Source organism: Pleurodeles waltl, chromosome 9, assembly GCF_031143425.1.
Source record: "Pleurodeles waltl isolate 20211129_DDA chromosome 9, aPleWal1.hap1.20221129, whole genome shotgun sequence".
NCBI lineage: Eukaryota > Metazoa > Chordata > Amphibia > Caudata > Salamandridae > Pleurodeles > Pleurodeles waltl.
This window is the reverse complement of record NC_090448.1, coordinates 209,696,040-209,714,412: the sequence shown is the minus strand read 5'-3', so window position 1 is coordinate 209,714,412 and position 18,373 is coordinate 209,696,040. Positions and strand designations below refer to the sequence as shown.

At 43.1% G+C, this 18,373-nt stretch overlaps 1 protein-coding gene across 4 annotated transcripts in view; it reads left to right on the top strand.

Annotated features, from left to right (window-relative positions):
* The window catches only part of PXK (PX domain containing serine/threonine kinase like), a 317,799-nt gene that overhangs the window by 193,755 nt on the left and 105,671 nt on the right, over window positions 1-18,373 (top strand). For all 4 annotated transcript variants that reach the window (XM_069206554.1, XM_069206556.1, XM_069206555.1 and 1 more), the window contains exons 10-11: window positions 9,090-9,251; window positions 12,096-12,213. In XM_069206554.1, coding sequence (XP_069062655.1) covers window positions 9,090-9,251; window positions 12,096-12,213 — 280 coding nt within the window. The remainder of the gene's footprint in view (window positions 1-9,089; window positions 9,252-12,095; window positions 12,214-18,373) is intronic.

Below are 18,373 nucleotides of genomic sequence, written 5' to 3'. Positions count from 1 at the left end.
ATATATATATATATATATATATATATATATATATATATATATATATATTATATGTGCGATGGTCTGTATAACTGCAGATACACATGCTATGCATAGCTCTTCCGAAATGTAGTGGGCTCGGAGTGTTACAAGTTGTTTTTCTTCAAAGAAGTCTTTTCTGAGACACGGGATCAAGTGACTCCTCCTCTCGATTTCAGTGCACATGGGCATCGACTCCATTGTTAGATTGTTTTCTTTCCGCTGTCGGGTTCGGACATGTTTCCTCTTGCTCTGAGATTTCGATTTGGAAAGCCTTCCTATTCGTCGGTATTGTTTCGATCATGTTTCCCATCTAACATTGAACCAGTAGTACAGTTGGAACCTTCATTTCGCCCTTCGGGGCGCGTGTGCCCAACTCAGGCCTGTTCGGGCCTACTGCGTGAAAAGCCTGATGGATCGGACTTCATTCCGATTCTGTCCTCGGTGCCACGCGAAGTACCCATATACAGACCAACACCTGGTTTGTAATTTGTGCCTTTCTCCAGACCATCGGAGGAAGATTGCGAGGCCTGTCGATCATTTACATCAAAGGAAACCCTGAGAGATCGCAGAGCCCAAAGACTTGAAATGGCGTTGAAAAGTAGCGAACATCTCGACGTCATGGAGGAAGAGCAGGCGCAGATGGCAGTCTCCCTCTGAGACACAGACTCCGAACAGGAATCGAAAGACGACAGATCCATCACAGCTGGCCAGCATGTGAGTACGTCTGCCCATACACCCCTGCAGAAAAAACATTCAAAGGCCTTGGGTACCCCACTGCCGGAAGGCCATGGTTCGATTTGAAAAATAACTGCCGGCGACCGTCCTTCGGGTTCGGCGCCGAAAAAGGCCACTCCTCCGTCCACCTCGAGTCGAGCAAATCCATTAAATGCACCACTTCAGACTCAGGTAAAAGACCCCATTCCTCAGAGTCGAAAACTCGGCAGTCTGCTTCGGAACCGAGACATCCAACTACTTTTTCGGGACAGAAAAAGATACACACCTCGGAGCCGAAAAAATCCTCACATAAAGAGGAACAAGGACTTTCCAAAAAATTAAAACAAATTGAAAAGCCCATCATGGAATCTCAAGACTTCTGAAGAAGAGACTGAGATTGAACCAATATTACAAATTATGGATGAGAGATAGTCTAGAATCCATATTCATAAGGAGACAGGAAGAATCATCACTGCACCTCCTTTAAAAACCAAAGGAAAGCTGGCTTTCCAGGAGGAATTAGACTCTGTGCAACCAGCAGCAAAGTTGCAAAAACAAAAGGAGAAGCCACTACCTCTCCATATTTCTCCTCCTCGATCTCCACAGCTCTTTCTCACCTCAAAATAGCCCACCACCATTGCCTTCTCCAACACATTCTTTATACTCACATGAAGATACATCACATGGGACCTCTATCACCCTGACCCCATCCCAGACATTGATCCAGACCTTTACCCATCAAACCTTCTCCTCCAGAAGACACCACTACATACACCCAAGTAATGTCTAGGGCAGCAGCTTATCACGGATTAGCCATGCATTCTGAGCCATTGGAATAAGACTTTTTATTTAATACACTGTCTTCTACTCATTCCACATACCAGTGTTACCAGGAATGGTTAAGCATGCAGACCATATTTTTCATAAACCTGTCAAAGCTAGGATCATCACCTCTAGAATTGATTTAAAAAAAGTATAAGCCTGCCCCTACTGACCCAGATTATATCACTCGCCAGGTCCCTCCAGACTCAGTAGTAGTCAATTTGGCAAGGAAAAGGGCAAACAGCCAGTCATCAGGAGATGCACCTCCTCCTGATAAGGAGAGTAGACAATTTGATGCAGCTGGGAAAAGAGTTGCCACTCAAGCAGCAAACCAGTGGAGAATTGCCAATTCTCAGGCACTTCTAGCCAGGTATGACAGGGCCCATTGGGACAAAATGTAAGATCTTATACAGCATCTCCCAAAGGAGCATCAAAAAAGAGCACAACAAATGGTGGAAGAGGAACAAGCTATCAACAATAATCAAATAAGGTCTGCCCTCAATGCTGCTGGTACAGCTGCAAGGAGTGTAAATACTGCCATCACAATTAGAAGACATGCATGGCTACGCTTCTCTGGTTTTAAACCAGAAATTCAACAGGCAGTACTTAATATGCCTTTTGACAAGAAGCATCTCCTTGGCTCAGAAGTGGACACCACTATTGAGAAACTGAGGAAGGACTCAGATACTTTGAAAGCAATGGGTGCTTTATACACCACCTCACATAGAGACTCCTTTTGCAGGTCACAGTTTAGGGAAGGTTTTAAGCCACAATTCTCAGATACTTCCACCTCCCAAACAAAATAGGGACAACAAACCCAATATCAAAGAGGTGGGTTTAGAAGATCCTATAGAGGACAGTGTTTCAGGAACAGAGGTAAATTCCAAACCTCTAAGCAGACCACAACACAACCTAAACAGCAATTCCACTCTCATTGGCAAAATATCACCACAGACAATTGGGTATTATCAATTATCTGCAATGGCTATTGCCTAGAATTATTCTCCACCCCTCCAAACATTCCACCACAACACCACAAGTTGTCCCCAGAACACACCGTTCTGTTACAACAAGAGGTACAATTTCTACTATTAAAACAAGCAATAGAATTGGTTCCACATACTCAACAAGGAACAGGAGTATACTCACTATACTTCCTCATTCCTCAAAAAGACGGCACCCTCAGGCCTATCATGGACCTCAGGCCCCCTCAATCTATACATCCTGTCAGAACATTTTCACTTGGTAACTCTGCAAGATGTCATTCCACTACTACAAAAACAAGATTACATGACTGCTTTAGACCTCAAAGATGTGTATTTCCTCATACCCATCCATCCAGCTCACAGAAAATACCTCAGGTTTGTCATAGCAGGAAAACGCTACTAGTTCAAGGTGTTGCCATTCGGCACAGCAACTCCAAGAGTGTTCACAAATTGTCTAGCAGTAGTAGCAGTCTACTTAAGGAGACAACACATCCATGTCTTTACATATCTAGACGATTGGCTACTAAAAATCAAGCAATTTTACACAATGCCAACAACACACTCATTACGTAATAGAAACCTTGCACACCCTAGGGTTCACTCTAAATCACCAAAAGTCACACCTTCAACCAGCACAGGTACAACCTTACCTAGGTGCTATCCTAAATACTCAACAAGCCCTAGCTTATCCAAATATACAAAGGATACAAGCTTTCCAAAATCTCATACCACTTATAGAGCCAAATCAACAGTACACTGTCAGATTTATCATGAAGATTCTAGGAATGATGGCATCTTGCATAGCTATAGTCCCCCATGCAAGACTAAACATGAGGCCCTTACAACAGTGCCTCTCACAACAATGGTGACAGGCACAAGGTCAACTTCAAGATCTAGTGTTGATGGACCTCCAAACACATATGTCCCTTCAATGGTGGAATCGCAGCAGTCTAATAAAAGGGCGGTCATTTCAAGACCCTGTGGCTCAGACCATAATCACAACAGACGCATCAATGATCGGTTGAGGAGCTCACCTCAACAATCAGACCATTCAAGGGCAATGGGATGTCAAACAGAAGCAGCTACACATAAACCACTTTAGAAATATTCGCTGTATTTCTTGCCTTAAAAGCGTTTCAACCTCTTCTCAAACAACATAAAAACAGACAACATGACAACCATGTATTACCTCAACAAAAAGGGCGGGACACATTCATCTCAACTGTTCCAAACAACTTTGAAATGGGGTATTCACAATCAAATTAATATACTAGAATAATATATTCTAGGGATAGACACTCAGTTGGCAGATCTCCTAAGCAGAAATCACCAACAAACACACGAATGGGAGATTCACTCCCAAGTACTTCAAAAGTACTTTCAAAAGTGGGGAACACTAGACATAAATCTATTCGCAACAAGCGAAAACGCAAAATGTTAAAACTTTGCATCCAGACACCCACATCCCAAATCCAAGGGCAATGCTCTATGGATCAATTGATAAGGGATATTTGCTTACGCTGTTCCCCCCTCTCCCACTCCTTCCCTTTCTGGTCAGCAAACTACATCAAACATCACTCATCATGATACTCATAGCACCAACATGGACATGCCAGCATTGCTACACAACACTTCTAGATCTGTATGTAGTACCAATTTCCAAACTCCCAAACAGACCAGATTTGTTAACACAGAACAAAGGTCAAATCAGGCACCCAAACCACAATGCACTCAACCAAATTCTATGACTTCAGGATCCAAATCTTTAGATTATCTAAAGCTTCCACCAGAATGTATGGAAGTAATTAAACAAGCATGTAAACCTACTACTAGACAATGCTACGCAAACAAGTGGAAAAGATTTGTTTTCTATTGCAGATCTAAAAACATCGAACCACTTACACCATCTATACAACATATTGTATGCTATTTACTTCACTTGCAGAAATCAAATTTGGCTTTCTCCTCCATCAAAATACACCTTACTGCAATATCTACATACTTACAGACTATTCAGCATACTTCTCTACTCTGAGTTCCTATTATTAAAGCCTTCATGGAAGGATTAAGGCGCATTATTCCACCTACAACACCACCTGTTCCATCGTTGAATCTAAATATAGTACTTACCAGACTCATGGGACCACCTTTTGAACCCATGCACTCTTGTCAAATACAATTTCTAACACGGAAAGTCGCCTTTCTTGTAGCTATTACCTCTTTTTTTAAGAAGAGTTAGTGAGATACAAGCATTCACTCTTGAGGAACCTTTTTTCTAAGTATCCAAACCTAAAGTTGTACTTAGAACAAATCCAAAATTCCTACCAAAAGTAGTATCTCCTTTTCACATCAACCAAACAGTGGGATTGCCAGTCTTCTTTCCACAGCCAGACTCTGTGGCAGAAAGAGCTCTTCATACCCTAGATCTCAAAAGAGCTCTTATGTACTATATAGATAGAACTAAAGATTTTAGGACTTTTCGTTGCTTTCCAAGAACCACATAAAGGCAATCCTATATCAAAACAAGGATTAGCAATATGGATTGTTAGATGCATACAAACATGCTACATAAAAGCAAAAAGACACCTTCTAATCACTCCTAGAGCACATTCTACAAGAAAGAAAGATGCATCAATGGCATTTTTAGGGAACATACCAAAGGTTGAGATATGTAAAGCAGCCACATGGTCAACTCCCCATACATTTACAAAACACTACTGTGTTGATGTTTTCTCACAACCACAAGCCACTGTAGGCCAAGCTGTCTTAAGGACATTATTTCAAACGACCTCAACTCCTACAGGCTAGCCACTGCTTTTTGGGAGGACTAACTACTTTCTATTCTATGTATAGCATGTGTATCTGCAGCTACACATGCAATCGAACGGAAAATGTCACTTACCCAGTGTACATCTGTTTGTGGCATATAGTGCTGCAGATTCACATGCACCCTCTCTCCTCCCCGGAAGCCTGTAGTCGTTTAAGTTTTTACATTTGTACATATGTACATACATTTACATTTGCATGGACATCTCTTTGTATTCTTATACTCTATCACTCCTTCCTTCACCCTTTGCGGAAAACAATCTAACAATGGAGTCAATGCCCATGTGCACTGAAACCGAGGAGAGGAGTTGCTCGATCCTGTGGCTGTGACAAACAGATGTACACTGGGTAAGTGACATTATATATATATATATATATATATATATATATATATATATATATATATATATATATATATATTGTTGAGCTGGAAACGAAGATAATGGAGCCTAAATAAATGAATCCTTTGAAACAAGAGATCCCGGAGTGCAGTAGTTCGTGAAGAATTTCATGAATGTTGTTACTGATATATATATATATATATATATATATATATATATATATAGAGAGAGAGAGTTTCCCTTTAAATGCCTTAGTTAAAGTATAGGTATAGTTGCAAATGTAAATTTTCCTAGCTATCATGAAGGAAAGGTTCTGTTCTATTAAGGGCACAGAGGCGAGGATTATGCTCCAACTTTCTTCACTTAATTTTCCACAGCAGCCTTATTACAGAAAATAGCTTTCCCAAGAACCAACGGGAAAGAGGAAAGAACACAAAACATTATTGAATCAGTCCAGAGTCCTTCACATATAGCCCTTTCACACTGTCTACGTCCCCTCTTTCTTTGTGTGATATATACTCCCAAGCATACAAGACCTCTTCAAGTATGGACTATTCTTGCTTGGAACTGTCATTCCCTGAAACAAAAGACAGCCTGTAATATCCTCTCAGAAACTTGAGTAACATCATCCAGCAGAAACATCAACTATAATACCCATACATTACACTAGCACATGAAAAAGATATCAATGTGACTAATACCACACTTTCACCATAAAACATTGGCAGTACAACATCCTACATAATATAAAACCGCACCAGGTCCAATAACCCCATCAGAGTCTTCAAATACTTATTCCTTAAGAAGCAATCCAGACTTCAGCCGAAAAATGACCCTCATTTGGGTGGGAACATATTCCCTTGATGTGGGTGGGAATAATACTCACCTTTGTGTCCTTAACAGAATTGAAACTTTTAACAATAGCTAGGAAAATGTACATTCTATGTCAGGACTGGATGTTCGGATTATGCATGTTTAAAGCTTGCATACCCCCAATGTACTAATATGAGCCACTGGTTTAAAATAGAAAGCTTTGAAGGTAAAATTTGACGACCAATCTGCTGTGCTCAAAATATCCTCTAGGCGACTGCCCAGCGAAAACGACTCAGATGCCATTGCACCCCGCACCGAATGCGCTCCAAAACTTGAAATGTCAACTCATGCCTCCTGCAGAATGTCCCTCACCCATTGAGCTATAGTGGGTGATTCGACCACTTTAAAATGCTTGCGCAAGGCACTCAACAGCTACCGTTCCCCTGCTTCCTTGCCCAATGAATTGAATGTTTGAACAGACTTGCCCAATTCTTTAATAAAGGGGTCTCCAAACAACCCCCCTTGTGCCCTGGGACCCGCCTCCAAAGCTGCCAGGTCTCCAAGCTTTGGGTCCTCTTTAATCAGAAGGGAGTGCCTCACATACGCAGAGAGAGTGCAATTAGCATTACCTAATAGAATCACTGCCCGCTGCGATCAGCCTGAAAACATGTTGGGGATATAAGGGCTGCAGACTGCTTGGACTCCTCTGCCATGTCCAGAATTTGGATAAGGGGTCCAACCACGTCCAACAATTTATTTTGGCATGACCACCAAGAGTGGTCAGTGCCCTTCTTAGGATCCCTGATATACTTTTCCAGAAACGTGACCATCTTCTCGTCGATCTCTGGAGTAAGGGCAACCTTGCCCTTCAAGGATGGGTGCAAACATTCTACCCTGAGACAGGCCTGAGCCTCCTTCTCTAAGGGCTTCTGAAGATTCTCCCCTATGTAAGCTGCGACCTTGTGCTCGGAGACCTCATGGAAGAACAAGGATGGCCCAGATAAACCGGATCTAACCCGTCCGTGACCAGGCTATCTGGTTGAGACAAGGGAGTGGAACGGGGAGGTGCAACCTCAGCAGCAGAAGGCATGCCACGGACGAGAGGGACCAGGTTGAACCATCTGATTCCCCCAGTGAGTCTTCATCCCCCACCACTTGAGGAGAAGGGGTCTCATGTGCCAATGTGTCAAGTGTCTCCTTCAAGGGGGTGAGTTCCAGGGAAACCGCACGCTGGATAGAGGTGTTGAGGGCCTCGCAAAACTCTCCATCCAAAGGCAAGAATGAGGTAGATGCCTCTTCAAAATATTCAGCCTCCGGAGCTTGCTGGTAGGCTAGATAGAGCGCCAGGAATCTAGTTCTGAGGGGAGTCAGAGACTCAAGCCAGTGGGACCAATCACCCTAAAATCTGAGGCTACAGCTTGGGCCAGTCCCTGCGGTGACTAAATATAGCCATTGCCAAGGCATAAGCTATGCCAGGTAGATATATAGCGCAGAGAGCACAGGCCCTAAAAACTGCGCAGGAAGTGGGGAAAAACGTTTTGTGTTCTTTTCTCTTTCCCGTTAGTTCTTGGGAAAAGTAGTTTTCCTGTAATAGGACTTCTGAGGAAAATAAAGTGAAGAAAGTTGGAGCATATTCCAATCCCACGGTCCTTACATAGAAATACAAATAAAAACACACCAAATTTCTCCAGCCATGCAAACACTAACCGACACACCAGATGGAGTGCCCATGACCTCACTCTTGATGTGGCAGATGTGATTACATAATCAGTGCTACATGTGAGATTACTTATTCTCTAAGCATTGCTGTTGGCAATAAAAATACTCTCAATACAGTTGTATTAATTGTTTGTGTATGTGTTGTTTGAAGATGTGCTTTTATATGTTTATAAGTATACATTTTGTGAGCGAGTTGTGATTTGCATGGCTGTTGTTCAAACTGTTGTGTGTTGAGCTAACTATGGTGAATTTTTTTTTTTTTTTTATTCTTCCGTATTGCTGAACTTTTACCTGTGTCTTTTTAAAATTAATGTAAAGTAATGTTTTTGAAAGCATCCAATATAATTAGAATATGGATTCATTGATAATTAATGAAGAGAATAATGGCATTTTCTATCCCTTGCTGGGTGGCTCATTGATTGTCAGAGGGCCTCGCCAACCCCGCCCACCCCAGACCACCAGCAGAGAATCCTTTTCCTATTGAGAGATTCCTAGCCTCTTAAAAGGTATCTCTAACAAAAGTACCTCTGCTGGTGTTGTGGATGTACTTTGATCGCAACTGAATGCTCAGCTGGTTGCCATGGTGACCTGGCCTGCTAAGCAGGCTTTATAGAGGTTTAAAAACAAACCTCCCTCCAGCAGGGACATTTTTGTTTCTGCCTGGGTCTTGCATACCTTGCATGACAGCCCGGGGCAGGACTAATGAGGGCCAGATGTCCTGTCCTGCCATAAGTATTTATTGTTGCTGAGGTGGATGATTGTCACAGGGTACGTTGTAGCATCAGTTGTCTAAAGTTGCACATCTTCAGATATCTCATTTAACTAGTCCTTTCTTTTCGATGTTCAGGTTCTTAAATTCCTGCATGAAAAAGGGTTTCCTTATGGACATCTTCACGCTTCTAATGTGATATTGGAGGGGGATACCTGCAGATTATTGGACCTTGAGAATTCTTTGCTTGGATTGCCATCCTTTTATCGACCCTACTTTTCCCAATTCAGAAAAATCAATGTAAGTTGATTAAAACATTTTACAGTTGCTTATTGCTGCCTTCGAAGCGCCAGGACAGCCTTTGGAAAAGGGATGGTATCAGTGTTTAACTCTGTGCCTGCACATTAGCATCACGTTTAATAATTTCAATATGAGTGACCTGCATTTGAACGTGTGTATGAGTACTCGTGGAATGAGTTTCTGGCCAGTTTTCAAATATGATCTATTAAAGATTTAGGTCCTAAAATGGGACAATGATATGATCTGCTGGTGAAGACAGAGTGGAATTAAAAAATGCTATCTTTTACCATTTAAATGGTATCTCTCAGAGCAAAGAAGGTAAAGATGTAACATATAGAGTGAGTTGCTGAGCAAACTACATGATGTATTCACTCTTACATACAATGCCAGCTGTTGTATTTAATTGGAATGCTCCATTGACGCTGTAGTTTCCTTTTCCATGTTTATAATTTAAAAAGAATGAAAATGTAGCAGGTACCCAAGTTAAACAAAGCTGTCCTTTCATCTGCACCTTCGATTGACTGTGTTCCAGGCTCACCTTTGCTCTGAAGAAACCCACCACAAACTGCTAAATAAATACCGACATATTTGGCAATTGTCTTTGTTCTGCTTTTTGCATTGCATCTGTGCACTCACAGCTTAAAGTACAATTATTATGTCCAGAAAATAATTTAAAGTCACTGGCTATGACCGAGTTGCATTCGTTGGCCTCCCTACTTAATAAAATTACACCTTGGAGCTTGTAATGTACACCAATGCCCGACATAAATAAATGCCTCTGCCATGCTGGGGATGTAGTCAGCCTCATTTATCATATTTATACTATCTGTTTAAGCGTTCAAATATTTTGGATTTGGGTTCTAGTCACTGAACTTAGTTCTGCCGCAGACCTACAAGCTAGTTAGGGAGCAGGTGTTAATATCAACCAAAAAGAAGAAATTATTCGAATGAGATGGTGATGCCTCTGTTGGCTTTGCTAGAAAATGTGTATATAAAATGCAGCAAGTTTTGATAATATCGTGAAGTAACTCAGAGTTTAAGTAAATTTGATTCGGTGGTTTACTCTAGCATACGCATGTTAAAAAGAAAAAAAAAAGACAAAAGAGAAATACATTTTAAAAAATACCAAGTCAACCGCATGGTTTGGCAGTACTGCATAGCGTCCTTTCAGGATTTAGTGCCATTAAAATTGAACAACCTGCTGCTGATGAGAAATAATTATTCGTCAATTAATACAGTACTCTTATAGTTGAAGGAATTGTAAACTGAATTTGAGGTCAAATTTGTAACTGATGGGTCCCGTATCCCAACTCCAGCCAGTACTCTCACCCTGGGCGTGAAAACAAATCAGGGACACTACCAGCCATCACCAGCCTTGATGTAACCCTGGAGAGACTCCTTTTGTTATGCGTGCTGGCTCGCAGTAGCTAATCGAAAGATACATTCACCTTCTAGTCATCTGAAAGTGCATGCCGTGGGGTGCCACGGAGGGGGCAGGAGAGGTTGTGGACAGAGCAGAGGCTCCGGCTCCAGTGGCGTAGCGTAGGGGGTGCAGGGGGGGCCGGCCGCACCGGGCGCAACATCTTGGAAGAGATTAAATCCACGGGTTAGGGGGCGCAAATTACTTGCCTTGCCCCGGGTTAGGGGGCGCAAATTACTTGCCTTGCCCCGGGTGCTGACAACCCACGCTACGCCACTGTCCGGCTCCAAACCTAACGGGTCTGAAGTGATAAAGCTGGTGCATGGGCAGCTGCTGCCAAGTATTACCAATATCTAGACATTTTCCCAAGCCTTTAATAAATAAAAGTCAGTATTTTACAAACAGTTTTATTTACAGTTTTTTAATAGGGTGGTATTACAGCGCTTGAAAAATCCACTCGCATTGGCGAGTCTTATTTGATCAGGTCGAGCTATTTGCTATTTTTAATACTTACTCGACCCTTCTGTCGAGTTGACACTGAACAGGTGTTCTGTACAGTTGAAAAGTGGAGGGGCAATAAAAGATACATTTAAATCTTGTTCTTATGTCACATTTGCTCTGTGGTCACAGACAGAGGTCAAAAGTCAGTATCTGATAGAGACTTCTAATTGCAGATTCCTTACCTTAGAATTTCCCTCAGACGTCAGACTAGATCCGTAGATTTTTCTTTGAGCGATACCCTTGCGCGTCATTTACCACAAAGTCACTGTTGTTACTTATTTATCTTCTGCAGTTAACAAGCATTGATAAAGCCAATAGCCTGGACTTGTTTTAAGTGCATGCCAGTAATTCTGTTATTTATCTCGGTATGCAATAATAGAAAGAGACAGCAAAATACTAATCTGGCAGCAGAGACTTTTATCTTACATGTTTAAGCTGCGCCCTTAATTACAGTAACGCCTCTTTGAGAGAGCCCCAAGTTTTTCCAACCCACTTAAAGCCCTGACAGTTTCCAAGACTGACTTTTGGATCCTTTTCTGGGACTTTCCCTGGAAGAAGCCAGGCAGTGGGTGTCTCTTGCAGCCATCAAGTCACCAGTGGTCTCTTGTGTTACAGAGCAGGTTTTTGTTTTTAACATATTTATACAATTATGTAAGGTGGCAATAATACCAGTGAGCAATTTGTTTCTTGACGAAAAAAATGTGTATGAATGTGGTGATGCAGTTCATTGTTGTCAAAGAGAACGTATTTGGTATAGCTGTCATGCTTGTTGCCTTCACAGTACAATGCTTTCGACGAACTGACTGATTGGACAGCATTCATTTGTAAAAGTTATGCTTACCCATGAATAGTTTGCACAACATATGATTTTTTTTTTTTTAGAACTAATAAACTACTTTTTTTCTCCTTTTCTGTTTCTGTAGACTTTAGAAAGTGTTGATGTGTATTGCTTTGGGCACTTACTGTATGAAATGACGTATGGCCGCCCTCCAGATTCCGTTCCTGTGGACAACTTCCCTCCAGCACCATCGGTCTCTGTAGGTCAGTATTCCACCTGCCCCCATCTGTTTATCTCTTATACAGCAGCACTGCATTAAGACTGGGTCTTTTTATGAACAGCCTCTTCTGGAGTCCACTTTTTAGCCCACACCATAAAGATTGACCAGGTTCTGCAGGGTAAGCTGGAAACGTGTGCTACCAAGGAAGCAGCTCAACAGAAGCGAATGCACCCCATGATCCCTTCGATCAGCAGACTGATAGACCAAAAAACATACTTTATGTATATCTACACTTCGATGTATTTGTCATTCATGTATCATAGACTTAGTCATAGTCTTTTTGGGTTGCCCAAAGGTGTACCCCCTTTTACCTGGCCATGCTCCTGTAGGTTTCTTACAGGCATCATTTCTAGTAGTTTAGAGTTAGGGGGGAATGTGTGTTGCTCATTCTTTCTCTTTGATTTTCTCCATCTGGAATTATATTTTTCATGTAGGGAAATGCTGCCACTGCATCTCTGAAAAACGTTTGGGACACTTTGTGCCGCAATTCCACTTACAAATAAAGTTATCTGTCCATCTAGTGTGGGAAACTTTGTAAGGAATAACTGCGAAAATCTTCTAAATCGCTCTCCTGCGTGTCTCATGAAACTACCATTTGCTAACATAATAACTAAACTTATAACTCTGGCAAATCATCCACCTTGCAGGTTATCCACAGTTTTAAGTTACACAAGCACCTGTAAATATTTACTGATCCTAACTTTCACTCAAGATCTGCCCATACTAGGCATCCTTTTACTGTGGTGCATTACGGTTCCTGTAAGTTGTGTTCCGATTGTTTAGTACATAAGCCCCACCCACAGTCAGAGCCTGCTCACAAAAGATGGACAAAGAACCCAATAACTTTCCTCATTTCTGTGATTGAACCCTCTGCCCTGATTCATCATAGAGGTTAATTGGTATTTTGAATGACTTTGCTAAATTAGTGATAGAATCTGCTTGAAAATTCAGTTGAGTGTTGTATAGCTAACATGTCTTTAAACATAATAGTTGTCACTGGTTTTTCTAAAATATATTTATTCAATTTCTTATTGGTGAGCTCTTGCAAGTGTGTTATTTTACCTCTTCACTCGGTTTGGCAGTAGCTTGTCTGCAGCAATTAATTGATTATGGCTAAAAGAGGGATAAAAGGTTCAACGTGTAATGTAAATGTGGTCAAAGGCCATGTCAAACCATTTCCACTGACCCTGGCATGTGAAGAATCCACCTCATGACAACTGTGGGGGTGAGGCTGGTAGGATTTGGAGGGATATATCTTGCCTAATAATGCATGGTGCTCCCTCATTCAGAGGCAGACCTCCCTGTTCATTACTTTGCCCATCGAAATAACTTTGGTTGTCGTTTTTGGTGCATGAACATTGAGAAGATGTCCTCAGTATGTGGCTGGAGTCTGCTTAAAAAACACAATTATTCATTAACAATAAACGTATATGTATGCCATGGAATAAACCATATACGTATTTTTAAACTCAAGGATGGTACCATCCTCGGCATGGGTTGATATGAACACAGACAGTCCACTATGGACTCTCATAGAACAGGTCTCCAATCCATCTTAGTTGATGCTAAGGCATTATAACATACAAAGGCAAGCTCTTCAAATGTATGTGCTCCTGCTGCATTGCAGCCTTCTAACTCAGTTAACATTTAACAGCACTAGCACTGGAATCCAACGCGCACTAGCCATATTAGGTCTGTCTTCCAATTTGCACACAATATTCCTTCAACTGCATCTACATTACTGTAGACCTAACTGAGTGGTTGTCTGTTGCATTGCAGAAAATTGTATTTCAATAATGGTAGAAAGACCATCTTCTGCAATGCAAAAGATGGTCCTTCAATTAGGTTGGTAGACCAGGAGTCTTTGTTTCCCCCTTTCCCGTTTCCACAGCATAACAGTAACAGTCCTGAGGAATTTCATACACTATGCCCTCCAGCTTGTTTTCACTTCCCACTCACACTCATCTGTGTTGTGAACGCCTGAACAGCAAATCTTTCTGTAGTCTGGATGCATGCAAGTCAATGGTTCCCCGGAGTTATCTTATTGGCACCAACAACGTTTGGATATTTGAAGGCCGTGTTTACACGTTTTCCTTAGCTCAGCCGGTGCTGAAAAGCTTGCACTTTTGCCATGTTTATTCCCAAGTATTGTGTGTTCTGTTGCGGCAAAATCTTTCCATGATAATTTGCATAGAAAACAGATTTGCCGGTCAGAACAAAGACCATTAATTAAAACTAACTATAGACAAGTGACAACAAAAGGTCTAGTAGAGTTGTATGATTGAAGTCCTGCAAACATGAAATTGAGATCTCCCGCAATAGTGTTTGGCATTGTGAACGTTTTTACAGCTCCTGACCCTGAAATAACTTCAGGAGGTTGTTGCAGTGTGTGTAATTCTTAACTCTTAACTCTTTTAAGGGCCATGGCACACGGTATGGGACAGGTCCAGCTCTAAGGGTTCTTGAAGTGTATGAGGAAGTGATATGTTAGGTTGAGGTTGTCCTTCAGGCCTTGGTAAGAGAGGCACAAATCACAGTTCAGTCAAAGTGCAATAAGTACTCCCAATGTTGCAGGTCATATCTGTCGCCTATCTGAGGTGCTTCCAATCATGCTACACCACTTTATGACTAAGGGCCTGATTTAAATTTTGGCGGATGGGCACTATGGCCCTCATTCTGACCTTGGCGGGCGGCGGAGGCCGCCCGCCAAAGTCCCGCCGTCAGATTACCGTTCCGCGGTCGAAAGACCGCGGTGGTAATTCTGACTTTCCCGATGGGCTGGCGGGCGGTCGCCTTCAGACCGCCCGCCAGCCCAGCGGGAAAGAGGCTTCCACGATGAAGCCGGCTCGGAATCGAGCCGGCGGAGTGGAAGCTGTGCGACGGGTGCAGTTGCACCCGTCGCGTATTTCACTGTCTGCGCGGCAGACAGTGAAATACATGTAGGGGCCCTCTTACGGGGGCCCCTGCAATGCCCATGCCAGTGGCATGGGCACTGCAGGGGCCCCCAGGGGCCCGCGACCCCCCCTACCGCCATCCGGATCCCGGCGGTCGGACCGCCGGGATCTGGATGGCGGTAGGGGGGGTCAGAATCCCCGCGGCGGTGCAGCAAGCTGTGCCGGCGTGGAGGATTCTATGGGGCGGCGGTACACTGGCGGGAGCCCGCCAGTGGTGCCGGTCCGACCGCGGCTTTACCGCCGCGGTCGGAATCCCCATTGGAGCACCGCCGGCCTGTCGGCGGTGCTCCCGCGGTCCTCCGCCCTGGCGGTCAAAGACCGCCAGGGTCAGAATGACCACCTATGTCTCCAATGTGACAGATACCCTGTCCGTCTTAGTACAAGTGAATTAGGATATCATGCAGTTGTAAAAGGGCGGAAAGGATATCTAATACGTTTGTGATAGAGTACCTGTCGTTGAACTCCAAATCAGGCCCTAAATTTCTTTAGACCTGGTTCATTGTAGAGAAACTAACTTTTTGCAGGCAGAGGTTGTTTCACTGAGGTCCACTGGGCGTAGTCTCCAAAGAATATAGGGCCAGATGTAGTAAGCCTTTTGCACCTCGCAAACGGCAAAAAACGCAGTTTGCGAGGCGCAAAAGGCCTTACGCGATGCAGAGTCACATTTTGCGAGGCGGTACCGACTCGCAAAATGTGATTCCGACTCGCAAATAGGAAGGGGTGTTCCCTTCCTATTTGCAAGCGCATCGCGATGCTGAGTTGCTTTGTGACCGTGAAAGCGGATGGTAACTCATTCGCAAAAGGGAAGGGGTCCCCATGGGACCCCTTCCCCTTTGTGAATGCCCACAAAAATATTTTTTCAGAGCAGGCAGTGGTCCTATGGACCACTGCCTGCTCTGAAAAAAACGAAACCAAATGGTTTCGGAATTTTTTCTTTTTGCAGCTCGTTTTCCTTTAAGGAAAACGGGCTGCAAAAAGAAAAAAAAAACTGCTTTATTAAAAAAAGCAGTCACGGACATGGTGGTCTGCTGTCTCCAGAAGGCCACCATCCCTGTGAGTGCCTAGACTCGCTATGGGCTCGCAAACTGCGACCCACCTCATTAATATTCATGAGGTGGGTCTTATGACATTTGACCCCATAGTGAGTCGCAGAAGGTGTCTGAGACACCTTTCTGCTTCTCGGATTGCGAGTTGCAATTTGCGAGTCTCTATGACTCGCAAATTGCAAGTCGCAATCTGATACCTACCTACATCTTGCCCATAATGATTTAAAGGACACAAAGGCTGAATTAAGGCCTGCTTTAGCCACACACGATACAGAGAAGTATCACAGGTCTATCACCCAGCACTCACTGCATCTTGAATGTAGAACTCTGCACTTTTATTTCCAAGGCAGGCTATATTCCTGCTACTTGAGCAGAGGGAACTCTGCACGTCTGTCTTGTCTCGCCACTGCTAATTGCACTGGTGAACAAGCTCCTCTGAAAAATATTCCATACTAAGATAGAGTATTGTAGAGTTGAGATGAGGTGGAATCCTTCCTGTCCATATGTGCTGCTGCTATTATTTTTATGTGTACAGTAGCTAGAGGTCGGTCCCAGGCTGCACTTCAATTTGTGCATCAGTTTAGGGAGTTTTCTGTCTCTGCATTATCTGGGGTAAATGCAAGGCATTTATTCCTTCTAGGCAAATGTGATTGGGCTTCTGTATCACACCTACTCCTCTATTGGGTCCCGAAACAATCCGGTATTTTGCCATAAACACTATTCACAGTGAGACTGACACAGTGTAACATAACTTGATGACATTTTGGACACACAAAACCAGATGTCCCTGGGTGGCTGAATCTTCCCATATCATTGGCTGATAGGATCACTATTATTATGTTGGTGGTATTGCCTCATTATCTGCAGAATGTTGCTAAGTATTACACTTTCACTAGATAGTTCTTTTCAGGAAGGCAGCTATTTTATTACCAAGTTGAAATGAGCTAGCAAGTATCCAAGGGTAGCTTTGTACACCTTTATTATGCGCTGTTGCCAAGTAAGGTTTAGTAATTTGAATCTGCTGCTCTGTCATTTTGCTGATAGGCCTCTTGTGCTTAAGGCACAACCCTTTTGAAACCATTCATTTTCTGGGGATACATCTGATGCCTTTGGTTTGCACCATAACTGAACAAGAGCCCTATGATGAATGCATATAAGTATTTAAGCCTTACAACATGACCAATTATGTGTTTTTGTCATAGTCTCCCATATTCTTAAAAAGATTACATCAAGTAACTGGTGTGAAGCAGTGATTAATACCTAGGTTTAAGTGTTTCCTCAAGATTGGTTCATAACACCTTTGGATCAGCCATTAACATATACGCAGATTAATTAGTAGATATATGTGCAATTTAAGTTTGTTGCCCTGCTGCCCCAATGTATTCTGTTATGTCCTGGTCTACAGTGGCTTAGAGCTGGAGATAGTAGCATATGTAGTCTATCTGATTGAGACTTCCCCTTGCAGATTCCTCACCTTAGAATTTCCCCAAGCCTTCTGTGTGGATCTTGAGATTTTTCTTCATGCAGTACCCTTGTGAGCCTTTAGTTGGTGTTGGTCTACTCTACATCCTTTGGCGGCGTGGTTGCGGGTCGTATATAGGCGCCACCCTAGCACACAGATGCCAGTTCTTTGTGTGCCAACCTACGCGCAGATTTGAAAAGAGCTATTTTTACAGCCATTGTTTGGCTGGCCTTTTGATTTTTTTTTTGAATTTTTTTTAACGTTTTTGACCTCTGGTGCAGGGAGATGTTGTCTTGTAAGACCGGCTTCAAGCCCTGCGACTCCTGCCACCGCATGATGTTTTATGACTGATCCACACCTGGTGTGTTTGGGGTGCTTGGAGTCGACCATGACCCAAAGTCGTGCTCTGGGCTATGAACCCAAAGGCTTTGAGGGAGCAGTCCCTAAAGCTGCCCGCAGCCTGGCATCCGGCTCTGCAACGTTCCCGGTCTTGGTCGAGAGGAAGATCCTGAGACCGCTCGCGGAGATATCACCACTCCTCCTTGTCCCACTCCAAATTGTCGGGTCATTCACATACGCATAAGAAGAAGTCAAAGAAGCACAAGCGTTCTTCGACTTTACCCAGTCAGTCGGACAGTGCGGGAGAAAGAGCATCCTCGCTCTAGCCCTCCGTCTTCTGAG